Here is a 24392-nt window from a genome sequence, read left to right as displayed (position 1 = left end):
GACCTCTGTCTGTTTTCTCTTCTTCTATCTAGTATTTTAAATTTACTCTTCATACAAATATAAAATATCATTAAAAAGGTTTTTTTTAAATAATAATCTTAACTCCTGAGTATTATTATTCCTTAACATAATTTGTTGGGCCTTTTAAAATTAGGAATTATTAGTTTGAGCATTAAATAATGTACCTCACACGGCTTGGTACTTCTAACCAGTGTAAATAGATAAAATGGAGTTAGGTGTCTTATAATTTCGAAATTTTTTTTTAGCTTCTATGATTTTTTATACTCGAATAAAACCAAGTATATTTTCAGTCTTTATCCAGAGTATAAGAACATCTCAAGGGCAAGTTGTTCTACTTTTAATCCTAGACAAATTTAGCGTTCGTTTAAAAATAATGCACTACAAAAATACATTGTATTTGTTATAAATCATAGATAATAAGCTTAAGATTTAAATTACCTATTTGTTTGAATTACGATGGAGCTTTACAGAATTTCATAGACAAAGTAGTAATTTTTTTCCGAGTAATACTACCGCTATGTCTACTTAGTATTTCGTTCTTGTTTAATTAACCATTAAGTGTCGATCTAACCCTCCAAATAGTTTAAGTCTAAAATAAAACAGCAATATTGGTACGATAATATTTATTTTATTACTTAATATACAACGATTATAACGTAAAATATATTAAAATAATAACATTAAGCTTGTTCTTTTATCATTATCACATTGACACGAATAGAACATTTAATTAAGACAATGTGGAATGGCCTTTGTAATTAATAGCACATTAATATTATACTATGCGGTAGTTTTCGATACACACAATCTATATAAATTAATAACGCTGATTCAATAAAATAGCAATTACACCCACACATATTAAAATGCGTTAACAGATTTCGGATGACGTCATGCTATATTGCTCTATTACGAATTCTGTTAAAACGCTAATGTTTGTTGAATACTTTATTGTAATGATTTTAAATGTTGAAATTATAATACGTCTAATTTACATTTAGCTCTTATCACAATCACGACCCTTTTAGAATACTATATAAACCGCATGTACTAGCGACCGTCTCAATTTGTTCAATGTTTCGATTCTAAATATACAGATGAAATTGACGAAAAATAATTCGTAAAGACAAAAATGTATTCTGTATGATATATGAAAACTTTTCCGATTTATATTCGTAGTGTGAGAGAAATAAATACTTTTTCGTAGCGCCAAAATATATACCTACCGTGAAAATGTATATATTTAAACGTATATAATATAATACATTAAAATGAATTTTACTTATGAACAAACCGAATAGATATCACAATATAAGCCAGTGGTCTTTCATTAAATGCTCTCGTATTTTCACGAAGTCTATATTAATATTTTTAATTACCAAAAATTTTAAGAATTTATTTGTATTCTATAATAAGCCAATACTGAATTTATTTAAGTAAGACTGATCTAAAAGGTCTGTAATTTTTTTTTTTGGTAATTAAAAACTAAGTGTATATCTGTGAAAATTACTTCACAATCTTCTAAACACAATTCAAAGTCGACCTAGACAACTTTCCTAAACATAGAAGCGATTCTACAATACAATTTGCAACACGATCATGTTAATACCGGAACAAGTGAAATGTACGCATTTTCACGTTAATATTCGTTTTAATGTAGTTAAAGAATTCTTTAAAATGAAATAAAAGCGAGTTTTATTGATATTTTTACAAATGTCTTCGGAAATAGTACGTAAATTAGATACGTAGAAGATTTAAAAAACATTTAAATAATAACAGAGGTTTATTAGTGAGACTTAAAATATTTAAGCTTAACTTAGAATATAGGTCTAAGTTTTATTTTTAAATAAACTGTTTTACATAATCTGTGATTCCGTGGCGCAAACGGAACGAAGAATGTGCAGCCTTATAAGAAGTAAAAAGATAAAATACGGCATATATTCACAAACTGCCTTAGATTCCAGAGACTAGTGTAGCTACTAGTTAGTCTATTTATTAATTATAAAACGATTTTATGCGACTTTATCAAGAATTCATGGAGCGAAGTTGGGTAAATTGTTTTTATTTAATCTAGCCTATTTTCGGATTTCCAGTGCAATAATGGTGGCTTACAACCGTTCAGTATCTGTGAAAATATACAAGTGTGGCGGAATTAATTATAGCTGATGAAAGATAAAGAACATTCTTCCAAAAAGTCTCAGCAAATTCCCACCATTTTCCTGGGACATTACATTCATCTTATCTCTGTTCAATTGATCTAATTAAATTTCATCCCAATTTACAAATATTTCAAATAAATCTACTTGATTTCATATTGTTATTTTTCGTTTATTTTTCAAATAACAGTATATTTAAGTATGTATTTAATTATAATTGAAGAATAAATAAATTCGACACTGGCAATACTGGCACAAAACGAAGCCTATTACCATAATAAAAAAGAAAAAAAGAATAATAATCATTGTATTTTAGTGATTGTTTGTAAGTAAACAGATTAATACAATGATCGATGATACTTAAATCCATTAACAAAAAACATTATTCAAGAAATGATTGTTTTTTCTACATTTTACATATTGACATAACTATAAATTACGAAAGAAGTGATATTATTTTCCATCTTATTTTATTATTATATCACATTAAATATGGGAATTATTTTGTTTAGTACATGATTGTAATAGTATTTACTATATAAGGTAGGCACCAAATGGCAAGTCTGCTGCATCAAACCTACATAACGTGTAATTTCAATTAAAACTAAAGTGAACTTTATGTTTTGGTTTCATAAATAATATTACAATTACAAAATAAGAATATATAAAAAAATACCTTATTTTCAAATAATAACAACTGCGTCTGATTTATATATAACGTCGATGAACTAAGCAATCTTCATGATAATTATTGTTATTGTTACTTAATTTCATTAAAGTATATATTTGTATACATATATATTTTTTAACAGTTTACGAATGCAAACGAGAAAGCATTTTACACGTCACCGTTGCCAATGTCATTAACCAATGCAAACACAATGCTAATAAACTGCTAACTGCGATCACTTACACATTCCACTCTAAAAGCCGGAACGCATCTATTTTCTATGAGCTCTGGCAAACACTTAGCACCAGGTATGCTATTAGTTCTTATATCCACGATACTCTACAGCAAGGATGAGCAACACGCGACCAAGCATTTCTAAAATTTAATTTATCTTATCGACTTTCTCCCATCGATTCGTTTTTCTCTTCTTTTCTTATTTGTTTTTATCTTGCATTAAAAGGACAATGCCCATTTTCTATGGGCGTTTGGGCCCCTAAAAAAAGTTGTCGGGTGATTATGATATTAACTTAATTTGATAGACAAAGAAATATCGTTTCATATTCAGAAAACGATTTTTATATTCTCACCCAGGTTTAAGAGAAATCTGTTTTTTTTCTGCAGCTAAAATTAAGTTGTTAATTGTTTTCTTCGAAATCAATAATCGCTCTCATCATTATTTACACAGTATTAAATAAGTTAATTGTGGTTAATGTTGCTAGAAATAAGCCCTTACGTACATTTTATTATTATTATATCCTCATAATAATAATAAAATGAAATGAAATCCGGAAGCCGGCAACGATATTGTTGTTGTTGTTGTTTTTAAATTCGCCAACAAGCAGGCAAAGAGCGTAGCCTATACAGCCTAGTCTGTCGTAGTTATATTTTTTTTATGTTAATAAAAATGTGTATTTCTTTTTATTGCTTTTTGAGAGTTTTGACGTCAACTTGATGAATAGCACATTGAGTGAACGAGAATTTCCGCAGACCTTTTATCTTGAAAAAAAAAAAACAGTCACTGCTATGTTAGCCACAGTTTTATTTCAATGCCTCAATAATCGTGAACAACGATTATTGACGTTTAATACACAAAACAACACCCAATTTGTATATTATACATCACAATAAGCTATTAAAAAAACATAAAATAAAACTTCAAGTGACGCTTCACTCGGGTTGCTGCCAAAACTCTCTGATCATATATAATAAGAATAGAGTAATGGTAGGCCATTGAGATTTTTACTAATGGAATCATTAATATCTAAAAATATTAAATAATTCATGGTTTTAAGTAATAATTATTATTACAATACATAAATATTGAATTGAACAACAATAAACTAAAAAGTCTGTGAATTATAACCATTAGCTATTTTTTTTAATTTGTTGTTCAAGTCACAGACAACTCTTTCGTTTGTCAGCATATAGGTTTACTATAAGGCTTTATGGGCTAATTTTCCCTTTGCCTATTGGCGAATTTAAAAACTATGGCACTCAGTTTTGGGATGTTATCGAATAAGTAATTTATTTTTTTGTAAAACAATGCCAGGGTGAAAGAAATGTTGATACATAAACTAAACAACATGAAAAAATAAGGCATAGTTTTTCAAGTACAAATAGTTTTGTCATGAAGTTGGCCCACTTTTGGGCATTGTCCTTTGCATATGAAATATTTACTTTTTTTTTAGTAAGTTTCGTAAATTAGTAATAAGGGTTAATCAATGTGCGACCCGCTAAAAAATATTTAAATTTAAATGGCTCATTGATTAAAAAAGTTGCTCACTCCTGCCTACTGTATAATACAATTATCAAACTTCTTGTCTGTCAAGTCGATTATACGTCTTGTAATAGGCTACAATACCCAAAGAAGGCAGATGGCAGAGCTAATTAATACTAAATCGTAATTAGCATTGCACGTAATGTAAAGGTAAAATCTCAGATGACGGTCTGTGACCTCGAGCGAACTACCATAGCTTTACATTGCGGGTTCTGAAATGAACTTACTAAGCAGAGATGTATTTATCCTTAAGCTGTAAACTGTCATCTGTATACTTAAGGTAACAGTTTGTTCTCGTTCCACAATCGGGAAGGGTGCGTTCCCATGGTGCCCTAACGGTTTTTTTTAAACGTTAATAGTTTAATTAGCTTGTCTTTTATAACTATTTTCATTACTGAAACTTCTTTATGTTTTGAATTTTTTATCTGTTGAGTAAACCCACACATACCACTTTTTTATTGTGACGTCGTTACTACATTAAAAAGTCGTAACCATGTAATTTCCATTTAAATAAACAAGTCACGACCTGTATGTACTACATGAATAAACGTCGTCACAGGGGAACGCATCCTTCCGATCCATTTACATACATATGCCGTTTTGTCGTTGGCCTTTACGATCGAACGTTCAGACACGATATATTTGTCGTGTCGGATATTATAAAAGTCACGACGGCAAAAAGTTGACGACAGCTGGCCAACCACAAAACCTTGTAGACCCGAACTAAGGTGAAGCTCTGCGGGAGATATTGGGCTTGATTAAATTGGGTTTAGATGTCGCTGTGCTACGTCCGGAGCGTGTGGGATCAGAGCGCGAACCTGGAGTCCTGGTCTTCCTTGTTGATGTGCCGGTGCCTAGGGCTGCGCTCATTGACATCGGGCAGTTGCTCGGCGGCGGCCGCGCGCTCCGCCAGGAACTTGTCGAAGTCGCTGCTGGTCACGCTCTCGTGGACGCTCTCGGAAGCCGCCTGGGGGAATTGTCACTTATCATAACTATTATCTTATCGAATTTAAAAGTTTTTTTTTTTTACCGATACTTGCGTACAGTAGTTTGGGGTGGAATAGAATAGGGACAAATCAGGGATGTCTCAATACTTTTGTTGAGTTGTTAGATTTAACTTTGTTGAACTGAAAATGATTTTTATTTAGTGTTAAATAATATTAAAGTAGTTTTATTTAGTCATCAAGTTTTGTAACTCATTATAGATATTAAAAAGTTAATTACCTAAAGCTAGGTAACTACCTAGTGGTGGTAGGACCTCTTGTGAGTCCGCACGGGTAGGTACCACCGCCCTGCCTATTTCTGCCGTGTAGCAGTAATGCGTTTCGGTTTAAAGGGTGGGGCAGCCGTTATAACTATACTGAGATCTTAGAACTTATATCTCAAGGTCGGTGGCGCATTTACATTGTAAATGTCTATGGGCTCCAGTGACCACTTAACACCAGGTGGGCTGTGAGCTCGTCCACCTATCTAAGCAATAAAAAAAAGTCTTGCATACAGTAGATGGAGGGGAATAGATACTAGAGTTAGAATAGGGACAACTCTGGGATGTCACAATACTTTTGTTTTAGATTTAACTTTGTTGAACTGAAAATGACTTTTATTTTGTGTTTAAGAATATAAAGTAGTTTAATTTAGTTATCAAACTTTTGTAACTAACTCATTAAAGATATTAAAAATTTAATTACCTAAAGTTAGGTAACTACCTAACAATTAAATAGTGCCAACCCTATCGAAAAACTCTATTGGCCCCATACGTATTTCCAACCGGATCACCCCAAAGCCAAGGTGATTCGGGTAAAGCTAGTTTTTCAGTTTTTTTGTATATTTTGTAATGAACTATTTATAATAATGTATCATATATAAAAATTTAAACCTCCGGAAACATTTTAATCTCAATTTTATTGGTATTAATTACCCTAAGAAAAACCATTGAAAATTTGTGTTGGATTTGGAAAAGGTCCCGATTCCCTCCAATTATACAAATTATATCTATTCGATTCAGAGTAGAATTAGGTTATTGTATGATATTATAAAATCGAAAATATAAATTCGTTGAGCGAAGGAATGTGACGCTACACACAAAAAAAATGTTTCTATGAAACATCAGGCAAAGCAGACAAACCATGCAAAACCTTACATTTTATACGTTAAGGTCGATAATTCATAAACCTCCATGATGTATGTAATAATATTAATAAATAAAACAATAATTAATCAATAGCTCCTACCTTCTCCTGCGCCAGCCAGGCAGATATCTCGTCTATCTCCCTCTCATCGATTTCCGTCGGCTGTCGAGCAAAACGTTATATAGGCAAAAAAAAAACTACAAACTGACAACAAACACGTTGAAACAACACGAAATTATAACTAACATACACTAAAAGCCCAATTAAAAAAAAAAAATCACACTATGTATACGATACGCTCATCGCCAAACTTAAATATAAATAATGAAATACCTATTAATTGCTATTTGTATTTTAAAAGTTTTGCGGCCCGACTGCTTTTCATTAGGTACGCAGATTCATTTTTATATAATTATTATATATAGATTGGAACTCGATTTTTCAACTTATTCATTTTTATTCTTCCCTTCCTTCTATTAACGCTATTCAGAGGCAGACTTTACCTATGGTCCATTGTGTGGGTGCCGGGCTTGACACTTCCAATAGACCATTTAGACCATCCAATAGACATATTTTGTACCTATTCCATATTGATCGCATGCTTACTAGAGGGCGCTAGGGTAAGGCTTGCACACAGGCGCTACATAGACTGGAAACACCTTTGACGCCATTTTGGATATTTCTTTAACTATTATTTGTGGACTCTTCTAACCGAAGAAGAATATACTAGAAGGTTTACCAGAGGTTGGCCCTGTGTGGCTCGGTGGCTGGCGGCGGAGGCCAAGCTCGTCGTGGTTTGGTCTTCTAAGTTATCGGCGTAGCTGCTCGTACTAGAAATAACATAAACAGAACATTGGTGGTAGGACGTCTTGTGAGTCCGCACGGGTAGGTACCACCACCCTGCCTATTTCTGCCGTGAAGCAGTAATGCGTTACGGTTTGAAGGGCGGGGCAGCCGTTGTAGCTATACTGAGACCTTAGAACTTATATCTCAAAGTGAGTAGCGCATTTACGTTGTAGATGTCTATAGGCTCCAGTAACCACTTAACACCAGGTGTGCTGTGAGCTCGCCCATTAATCTAAGCAATAAATAAAATACATTAAAGAAATTTTTGGTTGAACATGAATGTTGATCCACTTGAATATACATTTATAAAAAAAATATCATATAAGTAAATAAGCTGCCACGAAGTTTTGCAATATTACCGATGACATCACATCATCATCAACATCATCATTAGCAGCCTAATTTAGCCCACTGTTTTCTGTGGGACTGTCTCCAAGTCTTACTTCAAAAATCCTTTACCTATTTCCTTTAATTATTAGATAATTAATATATGTACATAGGACCGTTATCTTAAAAAATAATTAATTACCCTGTCTTCGAGGTTTCGTAAGTGATGTTCCTCGATTGAGCGAACATGTCGAATTCATCCTTCGAGCTGCTCGGAGACTTTTCTGCTTGATTATCCGTTACGCCTAAACAAAAAAAAAAACAAAAATTCGATGAAATATCTTTCGAAATTCAATACGGATTCAGGATTAGTACGCTGTGAGTGTAATAATAACCGGGGACAGACTTCTGGTTCCAAACTAGGATTCCCTGCATTATGGGTACCAGTTTTTTTTTCCTATCTAAGCTGAGAGCCTTGAGAGGCTATATCAGAGTAGCCTTAACTAGTAGGTGAGCTCACGGGGCTCAAACCTGATGAGTACCAGAGACTGACATACATACTTATATACGTTTAAGTATACTAATATTATAAAGAGGAAGTATTTGTTTGTTTCTATTGAATAGAATAGTTGATCAGTATTTGTGTAGTCCTCGCCTACATTTTTTTCCAGAACTATTTGACTTTATTTTGTAAAACTTAACGGCCAGCTTACTTATCTAACAGCTAACTTAATTATCACGTGACGTGTAGTCTGTCCCGGTGACGTCACGACGCGGGGCCACACGCTGTGACGTCCGTGCATTTATAGAATACATCGAATTTAACTCACTCAGCTTCGCAATATCAGGGACGTCGTCGCTGAGGTCGATCAAGGCGTCATCCTCTTGTTTCTTTGCTGTCGATATAAAAAAAAAAGATCATTTTTCGTTCTGAAATTTCCCAGTGTTGATTTAAGATTAAGATTAGCTCAGAGATCTAAAATCAGATCATGTGTTTGTTTCTTGATTCAACATTTACATTTAAGACAGTGAATCCAATCTTCGTTTATTTAGATGTAAAATATCGAAAGTTTTTTCTGAGGGAAACAGTTCAGTGCATATATACACTAGTAATAAAATACGAAATATGAAGGTATAATAAATAATTCGAACAATATGAACGGTCGACGTTGAGAGATAATGAGAGAAATGAGATATGTCCTCACGTGACGTAGGCGCCGCGCCGGGCACGCCCATGGCGGCGCCGAGGATGGCGGACGGAGTGGGCCCCGCGCCCGCCGCCGCTGCAGACCTGGGTCATCATAAAAGTACGAAATTACTTAAAACACTCAAAAAGAAACGAATGAAAGATATTTATAAAGATAATGTGTACCTAGTTCACAATTAACTAATATGAAGCTTATGATTTACTTTTTTATTATATTATTTTATTCTATTGATAAAAGTGTGAAGTGAATCCATCACGGGCCGGCCGCTGTTATGTGCTTACTGGAGTTCATAGACATCACAACGTGAACACCGTCACCCAGCCTTAGACTTGGGGTCGAAATATCAACTATATTCAATAATGTACATTGGGATGTATGATCATTGTAGAAATACAAGGTAGAATTAAACTTTTACTGGTCTCACTCACTGGTGAAAAAAATTTTTACTGGTCTATTTCTGCCCTGAAGCAGTAATGCGTTTCGGCTTGAAGGGTGAGGCAGCCGTTGTAACTATACTGAGACCTTAGAACTTTTAACAACCACTCTCAAGGTGGGTGGCGCATTTACGTTGTAAATGTCTATGGGCTCCAGTAACCACTTAACACCAGGTGGGCTGTGAGCTAGTCCACCGATCTAAGCAATAAAAAAAACTTGATGAAAAATGGCAACATGGTTTTGTACGTGTGCACTTGTACGTGAGTATGTGCGTGCGTGTGTGCGTGTACGTGACTGTGTGGGCGTGTGCGTGCGTGCGTGTATGTTAGTGTGCCTTCGTGTTATTGTGCTTGCGTGCGTGTACGTAAGTGTCTGTGAGCGTGCGTGCGTGTACATGTTCGTGCGTCCGTGTACGTGTCCATGCGTGCGTGCGTGCGGTACCTGTTGCTGAGGAAGCGCGCGTGGCGCAGCAGTAGGTTGTGCAGGCGGTCGTTGGCGTGCAGCAGCTCGGCGGTGAGCGTGCCGTCGGCCGCCACGCGCGCTATGAGCTCGGCGACGCGGCTTTGCATGGCGCGCAGCGTGTCCGCTAGCTCCTGTGACATATCAGTAGAGCACAATGGGACATGAGTTCGCTCAACCACACCAGAAAAGTTATTTACGCTTCAAATATAATATACGCCAAAATAAATAAATAAAATATGACTACATCAGGGATGAAACGGGCAAGGTTGGGCTCCATAAGCCTCACTACAATTTTTTGGTTAAAAACCACATTTGCAAAAAACATCGCAATGATGAGAACTTATTATGATACTAAAGCTGATTGGAGGCGTTTATTATTATGGTTTATGTGTAAACGTGATCGTACAATTACTGAAACCAAAATAAAGATTCCAATATTTTCAAGGGGCCATTTGTATATCTGTATTTTCTGTATATTAATAAGCGAAGCAAAAACTTTGTATCCCTTTTTACGAAAATTGCGCGGACAGAGCAGTATGAAAGGACAATGCCCATTTTCTTAGGGCGTTTGGGCCCCTAAAAAAAGTTGTCGGGTCATGATGGTTTTAACTTTGATAGACAAAGAAATATCGTTTCATATTTAGAAAACGATTTTTATATTCTCACCCAGGTTTAAGAGAAATCTGTTTTTTTCTGCACCTAAAATTAAGTTGTTAATTGTTTTCTTCGAATTCAATAATCGCTCTCATCATTATTTACAGTATTAAATAAGTTAATTGTGGTTAATGTTGCTAGAAATAAGCCCTTACGTACATTTTATTATTATTATATCCTCATAATAACAATAAAATTAAATGAAAATCCGGAAGCCGGCAACGATGTTGTTGTTGTTGTTGTTTATAAATTCGCTAATAAGCAGGCAAAGAGCGTAGCATATACAGCCTAGTCTGTCGTTGTTATATATTTTTTTTTCAATAAGAAGCTGGTTTATCTCTTCAGTCACTGCTATGTTAGCCACAGTTTTATTCCAATGCCTCAATAATCGTGAACAACGATTATTGACGTTTAATACACAAAACAACACCCAATTTATATAATAAACATCACAATAAACTATTAAAAAAACATTAAAATAAAACTTCAAGTGACGCTTCACTATGGTTGCTGCCAAAACTCTCTGATCATATAATAAGAATAGAGTAATGGTAGGCCATTGAGATTTTTACTAATGGAATCAATAATAGCTAAAAATATTAAATAATTCATGGTTTTAAGTTATAATTATTATTACAATATATAAATATTGAATTGAACAAAAATAAACTAAAAAGTCTGTGAATTATAACCATTAGCTAAATTTTTTAATTTGTTGTTCAAGTCACAGACAACTCTTTCGTTTGGCAGTCTAAAGGTTTACTATAAGGCTTTATGGGCTAAGCCCTTTGCCTATTAGCGAATTTAAAAACTATGGCACTCAGTTTTGGGATGTTATCAAATAAAAAATTATTTTTTTGTAAAACAATGCCAGGTTGAAAGTTATGTTGATAAATAAACTAAACAACGTGAAAAAATAAGGCATAGTTTTTCAGGTACAAATAGTTTTGACATAAAGTTGGCCCACTTTTGGGCATTGTCCTTTCGCAGACTTATAGAGAATATAGAGGAGTGCAGAGTGATAATATTTTTTTTAATTATGCATAAAAAATACATTAAATCAATAAAAAAAACCCATTACACATACTACCATGTATTTGACACACACACGCATGCATACTATTTGATTATTGTCAAACGTTTCTTATTGCTTATAGTCTGTGGTCAAATTGAGAATAGATTAATAGAGATATTGTTTGTCTTTATTAATATTTGTCTAAAGTGTAGTCTTGGCGGAATCTGTGATCACAGAACTATAATAAGTCTTTGAGGACTTTTTGGCGGGAACGCGAGGAGTGAAGTTGTGTGATTTGTTTTATTTTGTTTATTTAGTGTTTCTTCAGGTTAAATGTATAATAACGGTGGTTTATTAACTGTTTAATATCTGTGAAAGTGAACAAATGTGGGAAAATGAAACAAAGCCGCTGGACGTAACTTCTCGGGACCCTCCAAAAAGTCCACTGAAAAAAATCACACTAAATGACCACCATTTTACTGAGATTATATATTTCATCCCATATCATCTCATCTCATTTAGTTTCATCCCAGTTCATTAATGTCTCAAATTAATCATCTTCATTTCATTTAATTTCACTCCATATTATCATTTTTCGTAAAATTAAGAATATAAATTAAAATAAGAGATGACTTAAAGGTCATAGTTACCAGGTCATAAAACCTCTTAAAAAAATCATTGACAATGGAATCATAATAACTTATATTTTCAATTAATTATAGTCGAATTTCGGCTGCCGGGGGAGCATTAGTGATAAATAGAAGTGTCAGTAAGTGCTCACGTTCAGAAGCTCGACGTCGCTGTCGTGTCGCGTCGCTTGCGGCCGGGCGGTGAGCTCGTTGAGCATGTCGTTCATGACGGCCATGTTCCCCTCCACCACGGCGAGGTCGGCGCGCAGCTTGTTGGTCTGACTGTCGCTCAACGTCACCTGAGTCTGTTCAACGTAACTTATTTTTTTTCTCCTACCTACGCTGAAATATCGCCTTTTCGCATTAAAAGTGTAGATACAATTTCCAAAAATATTCGAAATTGAGTTAATATGCGTAAACATTTGGTATCACGAGTATTTTTTTTTTCATAAATACTGTCAAAAGGGCGTAGTTTAGGCTTTTTTTTTTTAGTTTACCTATGTTTTAACTACTATTAACAAAATTTTATCTTACTTTCAAAGGCAGATAATGTAACTGGTAAAAAATAAAAAATAAATGTTGCAAATATAATTAATATTAAAAATATTACATGTTAAACCTTTAAAACACTCTCCTGTAAATTTAGTAAGTTTTGAGATTATACAGTTTTAATGCGAGAAGACGATATCAGCTTTTCCTTGACGTGTAGGTGAGCTAACGGGGCTCAAACCGGTTGCTAGCACTGGCCCTAGCAAGAGCAGTGCTTCGCAGAATCTACCACCAGATCGGAAACGCGACCCACTGAGAAGATCCGGCGAGAAACTCATTGGGCTGTGTCTATGGGTTAATTTACTTGTCGATCAATGCAACGAGGGGTGAATAGCTAGTTTAGTTTAAGCGCTATTTTGCTTAATACGTGACATTTATCATTGTAATTAAAGGTCCGTTTTATTTGGTTTATTTCGGTAGGCAGCGGCTTGGCTTTGCCCCTGGCATGGCTGAAGTCCATGGGCGACGGCAACCACTCACCATAAGGTGAACCATATGCTCGTCTGCTTAAGAGGGCAATAAAAAGAAATAAAAAAATTGGGGTTAGCATCAACAATTCGATGTTTTTAATCGAACTTCAATTAAGTTTACTCAATTTAAACAGCTGAAGAAGTTTTTCATTTGTTTGATACCTTTTCCAAATTTTAAACTTTAAAGAGCTCTCGCGTAAGCTTGCGAAAATATCGCTTACACCAAATAGCTTTCATCACTCGATAAAATTATAATAGATGTACATCATTCTAGTGCGGTCGCGGTTTGTAACATGTCACCTATCTCTCTATTGAACAACCACGGCTGTAGATATCTCAGAATTTTTGGATTTTAAATGCGTAGATATATTTTGGTCACTCGTGCCCGTGGACATCAATTTAATGCCGACTTTAGTCTGGACGACTTTGGACTTATAATATGCCCTACCACCAGTAGAATGTCCCCCTGTTACTTAGTTACAATTTTAAAGGCTCTACTGCTCTCTATCGTTAGTATACGGATACAAATTTGACGTGCTTTACCCAAGAAAAAAAAACACTTAAATTTAAGATAAGATCTTACCGTGATCTGCTCCGGAGTTGTCCTGCTAGGAGAGTTCTGCGGCAAGACGGAACGTTGAGGGGATCCAACTTGTTCGACGCCATCCGGGACACTCTGTGAAACGATGAAGATTTGTATTAATGAATTGACTTTATGAGAATATTAAATTGAAAAAAATTTATTAAATATAATTATATTATTAATTATATGATATAAAAATTATATTTATTTGAAAAAAAAAAAACAATGAGTTTAATTAATGAGATATATCGCATCTTTAGAACTGATGTGGCTAAATACAAAATTATGATTTTTTGATAAACGCCAAAATTTTATTGAAGAGTTGTCATTTTTGAATTACCTAATTGAAGAATTGTCATTTTTTAGTAATTCGTTTAGGATACCACCATAAGGCAAGCGTTTGATTTAAGAGAGATTGTTTAATTTTAATAAACTCATAGAATACAGGTTCATATGACGATCGAAGTAGAGAGCTCATTTTCTTTAAAAAAATTTAGTTAAACCACTTCAATTTTATGGGTGCGTATTATTTTAATTTCGTTTAGTATGCACAGGGTGTGTACCGTGAAATAAAGCAAAAGCATAACACGCTAATAAATAACGCTAATAATAAAAATGTTTTAAGTCTATGGTTCAAAAAAAGCGACGTGTGAAATGTTACGATACGAAAACTTCTGGTATTTATGATTTGATTAGTTTTTTTTAATTCATTTGATTTCCGTTTAGATGCGGTTTCTTTACACCCTCTATAATTGACTTAATCCTAATGCATATTTCGATTTCATATAAAAATCAAAAATGTTCATATCGACGCTTGAAAGGCAAACATGACTAAGCGACAATAACTGCTTTGTACATAAATGATAGGCTATAACCATATTAGATGCGCAAAAAATATATTTCTAGGTCTATTAAAATCATTTCAACCCCACAGCTACTATCTAGATTCTACTACAGCTAGATTCGTTGAAATAAATTTTGTTTTCAGGTATTTCAACTTTAAATTAGTCTACTGTAAAGTTCACGCATTGTCGCTTAGTCACGTTTGCCTTTCAAGCGTCGATATGCACTATGGTTAAATGGTTTTCGCTATGATTAAATAACATTATTAATATAATTATTTTATTGATAATGCAAAAGCAAATCAACCGCTACTTAGACGCTTCGTCTTTATACATTAATGTGTACTTTGTTGAAACATTATAATGAAAACTACACCAGACGCGGAACGTAAATAAACAGTTTTCGTTACTTACCCGCTGTGGCGTGAAAATCGGGGCCATGGCGTCTAAGTCGGTCATCGGAAATTCAACACCTTTGGTGCGAAGCTCGTTGTACACTTGACCGACTCCCTGGTATTAAAGAGACATTCGAGGGAATCGTTAACAATATTAACCTATTATTTATCTATACGATTTATATTAAAGCGTCCGCTTTCAATTTCATATTAGGATAAGGTTATCCTACCCATTTCTACCCCGGATAAGTCGTGACCTTAAGGATAAGACGTCCAGTGCATTCGTATCTAGCGATGCACGGGTGTTCGAATCCCGCAGGCGGGTACCAATTTTTCTAATGAAATACGTACTTAACAAATGTCCACGATTGACTTCCACGGTGAAGGGATAACATCGTGTAATAAAAATCAAACCCGCAAAATTATAATTTACATAATTACTGGCGGTAGGATGTCTTGTGAGTCCGCGCGGGTAGGTACCACAACCCTGCCTATTTCTGCCGTGAAGCAGTAATGCGTTTCGGTATGAAGGGTGGGGCAGCCGTTGATACTTGAGACCTTAGAACTGATATCTCAAGGTGGGTGGCGCATTTACGTTGTAGATGTCTATGGGCTCCAGTAACCACTTAACAACAGGTGGGCTGTAAGCTCGTCCACCCATCTAAACAATAAAATATATATATATCAACATAGCTTTATCCTATAGACACAGTCCACTGAGTTTCTCGCCGGATCTTCTCAGTGAGTCGCGATTCCAATCCGGTGGTAGATTCTGCAAAGCACTGCCACAGCAAATTGTGTCTTAGCTAGTTCACTTTATAGAATAGTTATACGGAATATACTAGAATGTAACATCATCCTGAGACTTCGGTTTTTTGTCTCAGGTTTCTCGATGACTGTTTAAAATCACATTATAGGCACCTTACTTGCTTGAAGACAAAAAAAATCACTCAATTTTTATTTTAAGTACGATTTATATTTCTACAGCATGACAAATCGCAAGTGCGCTAAATAATTGAATGATTATGCACGACTACGTTTTAAGGTACATAACTACTGCTACTAGCCGTATTCTATATTTGAGCGACTTCAAATAAAAAAGGATGTTCTCAATACTGTTCCGCCAGTAAGAGTAACGCCATCTATCGCCGAATAGTCGAACGAACATCGAAGGATCTAGTAGCATATAGAACGCTCGAGAAGTACAACGCCATCTATTATCAGATAGCGGAAATACACAATACTCGACTTTTGTGGAATATTCTCGACGATTCTAGGGATTTTGTTTCGACTATAAACGCGTTGCAGTGATGACACGCAGTCAGTTAGTAACCGGACTACTAGAAGCGAAACAACTAACGAACGGATCACCTAAAGCGAAGCGGAAGAAGCGAATTGAGAATTTTAAGCTGTTTGTGAAGTGTTTTAAATGTTCTAAGTGCAAATACAGTTTTAAGTTGTACTTTGATGGAACATTTATTTATCCCGAACCCTAGCGCGTAACAATACTAATCGATATTTTTTCACTGATGATCATGACTTGAAATACCGAAATAAGAAAGTTCTCGAAATTTAATGACATTCATTTATACTCTATTTACTCTTTTAGGTTTGAATATTAGTCCGCCGAGCTTTTAGGCGCCAGCTGTAGTGTAAATATCACCGACCTCATTATGGCAAAAGGTCATGTTTCCAAATGCGAGATGCGTATAATTTTATTAAGCAGACCAAGTGTACCGGAGACTTGCTAATATTTGTGCGTTTAGTCTTTTTGCGACATTATTCAAAGGTCACGTAATTGTTCTAGGGACTGGACATCTTCTGTATATATATTACTTTTTTTGTAAAAAAAAATCTGTTATCTGTTCATTGTTTTTGAAACATATTTGGTGCGAGCACAGAGCGAGGGTGCCGTGGATGTTTATTGATAACAACAAGCACTATTGAAAAAATTAATTTCGTCGATAGCAAACGGCATTCATAGCCGATATGCAAAAATACTATATGTAAAGAGTACTGTTAATTTTATATTATCGAATTATATTCGAGTCACTAGTTCATCAAAGCCAAGGCCGCCGTTTGGCTGCACCTCTAAAGGTGAAATGTTGATAGCGTGTTTTTAAATATCACCGTTTTTGTTAATTTCTCTCATTATAAAAACTTTGATGAGGATTTACTTAATTCATTGTTTAAATTCGTTGGAACTTGATACACAATGTTATAATATAAGAGCACGTGTAATAAGGGTTGGTGCACAGATAAAACTTCAATATTCCTTTAAAACAAATACACACATAATATATGAACTTATAGAATAATTATTCTCCATAGATATTATTTGGTGATAAATGCTTCTGGAAAGCGAAGTGGCCGACAACATTGAGTGTATAATAATTTCAAAAATCACTGACATTTTCAATGTGAATAATCGATTAGTAAGTTTTAGACACAGTTTCACTTCTTTCTTATTATACGTAATTCAAGTTTTACGAGGGGGTGTTCTAAATATATGACTATGATATTTTAAAAACAACCATAAATGTTATACAGTAAGGTATAAAATTGTACGTTTATTTGAAAATTAGAGCATCACGTTACCTGTAATTCAGCTTGGTTCTGGAAGGCATCGGCCCAACATTGGATGAGGCTCAATACTTTGTCTTGCACCACCGTCGGCGGATCATTTTTGGGGCCAATCAATTTTACCTGTTACAAAATAGAATACAGAAAAATATAGAAATAGTTAAATATAGAATACAATTTGATTTGTAAAGATTATTAGTTTGCAATGAGCTTCAAAGACAGTAAGTCATCGTGACCTAAAGGATAAGACGCTCCGTGTCGGTACTCTTATCTAGTGCTAATGACTATGCCGATGTAAATACCTACAAGTCCCGTAGGCAAGTACAATTTTCTCGAAAGAATTACATGCTTAAAACATATTCACGAATGACTTTTTTTTATTGCTTACATAGGTGAACGAGCTCACAGCCTACCTGGTATTAAGTGGTTACCGGAGGCCATAGACATCTACAACGTAAATGCGCCACCCACCTTGAGATATAAGTTCTAAGGTCTCAGTATAGTTACAACGGCTGCCTTACCCCTCAAACAGAAACGCATTACTGCTTCACGGCAGAAATAGGCGGGGTGGTGGTACCTGCCCGTGCGGACTCTCACAAGAGGTCCTACCACCAGACTTCGACGGTGAAGGAGTATCGTCGTGTAATAAAAATCAAACCCATAAAAAATATAATTAGCGTAATGACTGGTGGTAGGGCGCTTAGTAAGCTCGCACGACTAGATTGTGGTAGCATGTCTGTTTGTACCACGAAGCACCTTTCCAGTTGGATGGGTGGGATGGCCTTCAATACAATTAGGCCATTGAACTCATGTCTCAAGGTGAGCAGCGGACATTGAGCCGCTCTGGACTTAATAGCTTATTTAGCATAAAAATAAATACTTAGATAAAATTATTAGTTTAAGATATACTGCACTGTAGAAATGATAACAGTAGCATTCACGTGTCGCTGCGAATGCCGGTTCCAATTTTATTATTCTGTACACTAAAACCCTGATTTCATATTACCACCTAAACGTAAATTCACCTAAAACAATTTTCGCATTATAACTGCATCTGGAATGAATACTTTCAATATTACATCGTTCGAATCTGATCCATGCCGACTCAGAACATACAGAAGTGATTACGAATAAAATATTTGTTTCTAAGAACGGTCGTAACATTCGAAAACTAGTTGTTCTACATCGGAGACACAAATACAAATCGAATAGCTATGTTCCGACGTAATTAACATAATATACAATAACGAATCAATTTTATTTGTTTAAATGCATAAAATAGATAAAAACGTATTATTATTATTATTTTTTATTGCTTAGATGGGTGGTCGAGCTCACAGCCCACATGGTGTGAAGTGGATAGCGGAGCCCATAGACATCTACAACGTAAATGCGCCACGCACCTTGAGATATAAGTTCTAAGGTCTCAGTATAGTTACAACGGCTGCCCCAACCCTTCAAACCGAAACGCACTACTGCTTCAGGGCAGAAATATGCAGGGTGGTGGTACCTACCCGCGCGGACTCACAAGAGGTCCTACCACCAGTAATTACGCAAATTATAATTTTGCGGGTTTGATTTTTATTGCACGATGTTATTCCTTCACCGTGGAAGTCAATCGTGAACATTTGTTAAGTACGTATTTCATTAGAAAAATTGGTACCCGCCTGCGGAATTCGAACATCGTTGCATCGCTCGACACGAATGCACCGGAAGTCTTATCCATTAGGCCACGATGACTTCAAAAAATAATTCGTTATGAGGATAACTTTGGTAGATAGCGACTTTGCTGAACCCACACACCATGAGTTGAGCCGTATGCTCATCTGCATACAAAGCAATAAAAAAATGAGAAAGTTTTCAATACCCAGCTGTGGACGTCTTGCGATTTGTCATGATGATGTCAATATTTTATCACTCAATCAACTGTTACTAATATTTTCTGTAAGTAATCTATCTATTCACTCTTATATGATGCGTTGGTTAGATTTAAGTCTCTGCTCCCAGACTTTTTTTTTAAATAAAACACGCACGATCATCCGACCCAAATTAGAATTCCGTGTGTTATGGATATCAGAGACTGTCATAGATTCTTATATGCGTTTAAATGTATACATATGTATTATAGATAATAAACAACCAGACAAAGAGCAAACAAACCGGTTCCATCACACTAATGTTTTCTCGATGTGAGAATTAAACCCACGACCCTCAGCGCAACAATCAGGATCGCTCACCACTACATTACCGCGTTAATCAAGTCTGAACAAATATTGAATTTATGCATTCATTTTATAGGATCAATAATAATAACGGGATCATTTTTCGAACATTGTGCATGTTACATTTGACTTGTCTTGTTTCGTATTAGGTATTTTGTTGACAACAACGCTCTCGGAAATATTGTGTTAATTGCATATTCATGATATCCAAATATGCTAATGACTTCGGGTTTTGTCACACACGTATTTCTATATGAACGACGTGACATTATTATAATACAACGCTGTTTTATCTCGATAAATAATAACAACGTAATGAAAATGCTGGGAGCACTTTTTCGTTCATTTAGGATAATCGGTTAAGCCTTTTGTGGCAGAGGACCAACCTCATATTTGGTTCAACAACTTCTATATGCGTGGACGACAAAGTACGACTGTCACTGTTTTGAATGGACAATCTATATATTAATACGTGAACCAAATCTTTGTAACCCATTTTACGAAAATTGCGCAGATGGAGCAGTATGAAATTTCCCACACTTATAAGAGATTATACAGTGCAGAAAGTTAATATTTTCTTTAATCAAGCATAAAAAATACATTAAATCAATAAAAAAAGTATTACACACACTACCATGTATTTGACATAACACATATAATATACATATACAACTATTTGTTTTTTATCAAACTTTTGTTATTGTTTAAAGTCTGTGGTCAAGTTGAGAATAAATTAATAAAATTTGTCTTTAATGTAGTCTTGGCGAAATCTGTGATTATAGAAGTATAATGGGCTTTGACAATAGAACCCGAATAATGTTCAAGCTTATAATTTCAATTAATTATAGTCGTATTTCGACTACTGGGGGACCACTAGTCAATTATAAATTGTAAATTTTTGATCTAGTAACTGGTGTAGTAACATAACTATTGGTGGCTCGTCCCGATCATCGTTCTCGTTGAACCCATCGCTTGCGACGAAGGGCTCGGCGAGTAAATTAACCCACAGACACAACCCACTGAGTTTCTCGCCGGATCTTCTCAGCGGGTATCGTTTCCGATCCGGTGGTAGATTCTGCGAAGCACGGCTCTTGCTAGGGTTTGTGTTAGCAACAACGTCAGGTTTGAGCCCCGTGAGCTCACCTACTCGCCCGGTTACACTGATATGGTCTCTGAAGACCATCAACTTAGGTAGGGAAAAAACAAAAGAAAGTGGCGCGTTGCAAACGTGCACTAATCCCGGCCGAGCGTAGCTAGAATAGCCCCCTAAGCTACCAGCGACTAGGTAGGAAAAAAGCGCACTAATTCCTGTATTAGTATTAATGACTTGTGTCGCTATTTACTAGTACGTACTAGTAGTCGCTCTGTACACTGCCAGAAATTTCATTTCGGGAGCCACTAGTTTCGTCCTGGATGCACTTCGACACAAACACCAACAACACTGTAACAAATCTACGAAGGACCAGTCAACAATCTAAAGCTTACAGGAGGGCGTCCCAACTTCATCCAGTCGCCACTAAATTTCCCTAATATTTTGTCTTCATAATCTGTGTATGAATTCTACTAATCTTTAAACAAGGCAAACCCATGAAAATATAAACGAACTGCCCCTAGGATCACTGTATACTGTTATTGAATATTTAATGTACATAGTATAAATTCATAGCATTTAAATTCATATAGTAAGTGTGATTGTAAAATCTAAATCTAACTATCAGGGGCATAAGGTCAGATCTACTTTTTGCATCTACTCGTTGCTCTTGTATAAATGAATGTTCTTTTTTTCTTTATCCTGGTGCTAGCTCTGTACTTTAATTTTTTGGGTTAATTGTCTATGGAAAACCATCTATCTATGGAAAACGTCTTTGGTAATTAATAAAATAAAAGATGATGTTTCATTTGGGATAAAGTGTTGCTTGTATTACTCTTTGATCAATTACAATCAGTCAATTTATCTACAAATGTTAAATATACCATGACAGATATTTCCAATGTTGCCTGGGCATTTACTATGATGTAAAACTATTATAAAATATGTGTTAATTCAAGTTAGAAACTATGTTTGTGCGAAATATCATCCATATCCCTTCGGACATTTTGTTGTAATTATGCAACATACACCTAAACATACAAACTTTCACATCAACAAAATAATATTACATTACTAGGATAGATTAGAAACTGGATATTCGACCTTATGCTTCTAACATTGAAAACTATGATCTCAAAAATCTGTATCAATATCATTGAATAGTAATCACTTGTCTGATATACTAAATGTCAATAAACTATATCAAACTGATAAGACCATTGTCTTCCAAGGGTTTGACAGAACAACAGCATTGTTATGATAGACATTGATTTATAACAGCAATTATTGTGATGATGTATAAAATAACAAATAAAGTTTATTGGATTAAGAAAGTTAAAACATAAATAATTGTCTGATTTAGTCAATAAATATTGAACATTAATAAAATATAATTAGTACAACACTGTTAGTGACTTTGGTAAAAATTAACAAAAATACACAATATTAAAAATTATAGTAATATTACTGACTTGTAAAAGTATAGAAGGACTACCCAAACTGCCTGTAGTTCAGTGATTATGAGAATATGTGGTTAGCCCAACATAACAGAACCATATGAACTATAGATCTTAATGCCAATCAGCTGTTCCACCATTCAAACCAGATTTTATAATTGTTTTGCAATATTAATATCAGGGCAACAGAGAACCTTTGTACACAACTTGAAAATTAGCAATTATAGCATGGTCCAATTCTTTAAAGGGTACTCATTTTTATATTTAGATGTAAATATTTTAATTTTAGATGTAAATATTTTTATGACTATGTAAGATGAAATGCTGTAATAATATTCTATAATGCGCTGTATAATATAGACATTATACTATTTACATTACATTGCACATTTTATAGTGTAACATTATGTAAATTTTAATTTGTAATGGATGAAAATTGTGTAAATCTGGATAAGCACAAGAGTACATAACTTCTTACTAGGAAGTAAGAAGTTATGCTTAATTTCTCAAGTAGGAACTTGAGAAATTAAGTTAAATTCATAATGCACCGCAGTGCAATTCATTAAATGAATATTTCATCTTGTAGAAGTAAACAGGATAGAAGCAATGAATCATGCCAGCTGACAAATAATCCTACCAGTCTTGATTATGCAATTCATATTTTTCAATACATAGGTTTGTGTGTGAAATTAAGGAAGACCGAAATTGGAAGGGTATATAACTGAATTGCACACATTCACACAAAACGAATGTGCCTATTGTACTTCTTGAGCTTTGTATTAAACATAGTGGTACCTATAGTATAACTTACCAACTCTGATATAAATTCCTTATTGCAGACGAGAACATGGAACGGCTTTCCACAGTTTTTAACGCATGTTTCCAGGACAGTCAGTGTGTACATCACCACTGTGTAGTTCTTCCCAGCGCTTGTAGTCAATCTTTTTCTTATTGCTTTAATGGCATCTTTAGGTCCGTCCGTACTGCTGTTTATTATATCGCATATTTCCATGTTCAGAGCCCAATTTTCAGATGGTAATGCGCCATCTGTGGCTTGTTCTATAATCAAAATTAATGTAAACACACAAGTGATCGTGAGGTCAAAATAATTAACAGATATCTAATATTTGATTTTTTTTTAATACTATAAAATGTTCGTACATATTGCGGTATGTAACATTTGTATGCGAATACCGCAATTGCACTACATTAAGAAATTGGAATCTTGTAGTGCGCAACAAAAAGAAAATGTACTTCTTTCATGGACCAATAAACTTACAACTTTAGCATCAATTTTCGTAATAAATTTATGAAACTTACCAATTTTTTGACCCACCGGCGTAGAAAAGGGATTCCCTACACCAAAAAACGACATTTTTGTAAAATAATAAAATATTTATCTATTGATGCGATTCACCAATCTCACTTGTCACTAAAAACTAGAGTTGCCCAGTTTCTGTCTCCAATTACCCCACACTATCAAAGCACAATGTCAAAAATCTGGGACTTTTCCGCGATTTGACTAAATACCCTCAAATTGTGGATAAATGTTGATAATTTTCCGACGTTTCCGCAATTTTAGGATATGAACCTGTTCGAACTGTGAAAAGGTTTCTCTGTAGATTACCATACTATGCTGTCTTTTGAAAATATCGAAATACATTTCTTCGAAACACTTCATTTAAGAAACTGGCAACTTTAACCAAGTTAAATGTCAAACTTTGTATGTTCAGAAATAAGGAGTAAATGAAAATACAGAATGTGAATCATGAAATGAATAAAAAATGATAATAATAATGTCTACCTTAACGTTAACCACTTTTTACATATTAATGAATAATCATTACATCATTTAATATAATTTCATTTTGA

General features: G+C 34.6%; 1 protein-coding gene across 2 annotated transcripts; it reads right to left on the bottom strand.

The window, feature by feature from the left end:
• Positions 1-629: 629 nt before the first annotated feature.
• Positions 630-24206, bottom strand: LOC114242243 (TOM1-like protein 2). Of its 2 annotated transcripts, XM_028173335.2 has the most exons (13): positions 23841-24206; positions 23332-23579; positions 17767-17874; positions 15188-15283; positions 13932-14024; positions 12482-12634; positions 10011-10162; positions 9132-9217; positions 8757-8822; positions 8129-8231; positions 7493-7583; positions 6856-6915; positions 630-5591 (listed from the first exon to the last, which is right to left on the bottom strand). In XM_028173335.2, the coding sequence occupies exons 1-13, from the start codon at positions 23893-23895 to the stop codon at positions 5430-5432; spliced, it is 1473 nt and encodes a 490-aa protein (XP_028029136.2). In that variant the 5' UTR covers positions 23896-24206; the 3' UTR covers positions 630-5429. The 2 variants fall into 2 exon arrangements, with proteins under 2 accessions (XP_028029136.2, XP_089587034.1); XM_089730908.1 differs by lacking the exon at positions 6856-6915 and having other exon boundaries at positions 23841-24204.
• Between the last annotated feature and the right edge of the window lie 186 nt (positions 24207-24392).

Source organism: Bombyx mandarina, chromosome 11 (assembly GCF_030267445.1).
Source record: "Bombyx mandarina strain Sakado chromosome 11, ASM3026744v2".
Classification (NCBI taxonomy): Eukaryota; Metazoa; Arthropoda; class Insecta; order Lepidoptera; family Bombycidae; genus Bombyx; species Bombyx mandarina.
Note: the sequence above shows the minus strand (reverse complement) of the source record. Positions and strands in the feature narration are given on the sequence as shown.

Coding starts and splice junctions, on each gene's coding strand:
- LOC114242243 (XM_028173335.2), bottom strand. CDS start 23,895: ATGTCGTTTTTTGGTGTAGGGAATCCCTTTTCTACGCCGGTGGGTCAA. Junction 6,916..7,492: donor CCACACAGGGCCAACCTCTG/GTAAACCTTCTA, acceptor TTTGCTCGACAG/CCGACGGAAATCGATGAGAG. Junction 5,592..6,855: donor CCTGGCTGGCGCAGGAGAAG/GTAGGAGCTATT, acceptor CAATTCCCCCAG/GCGGCTTCCGAGAGCGTCCA.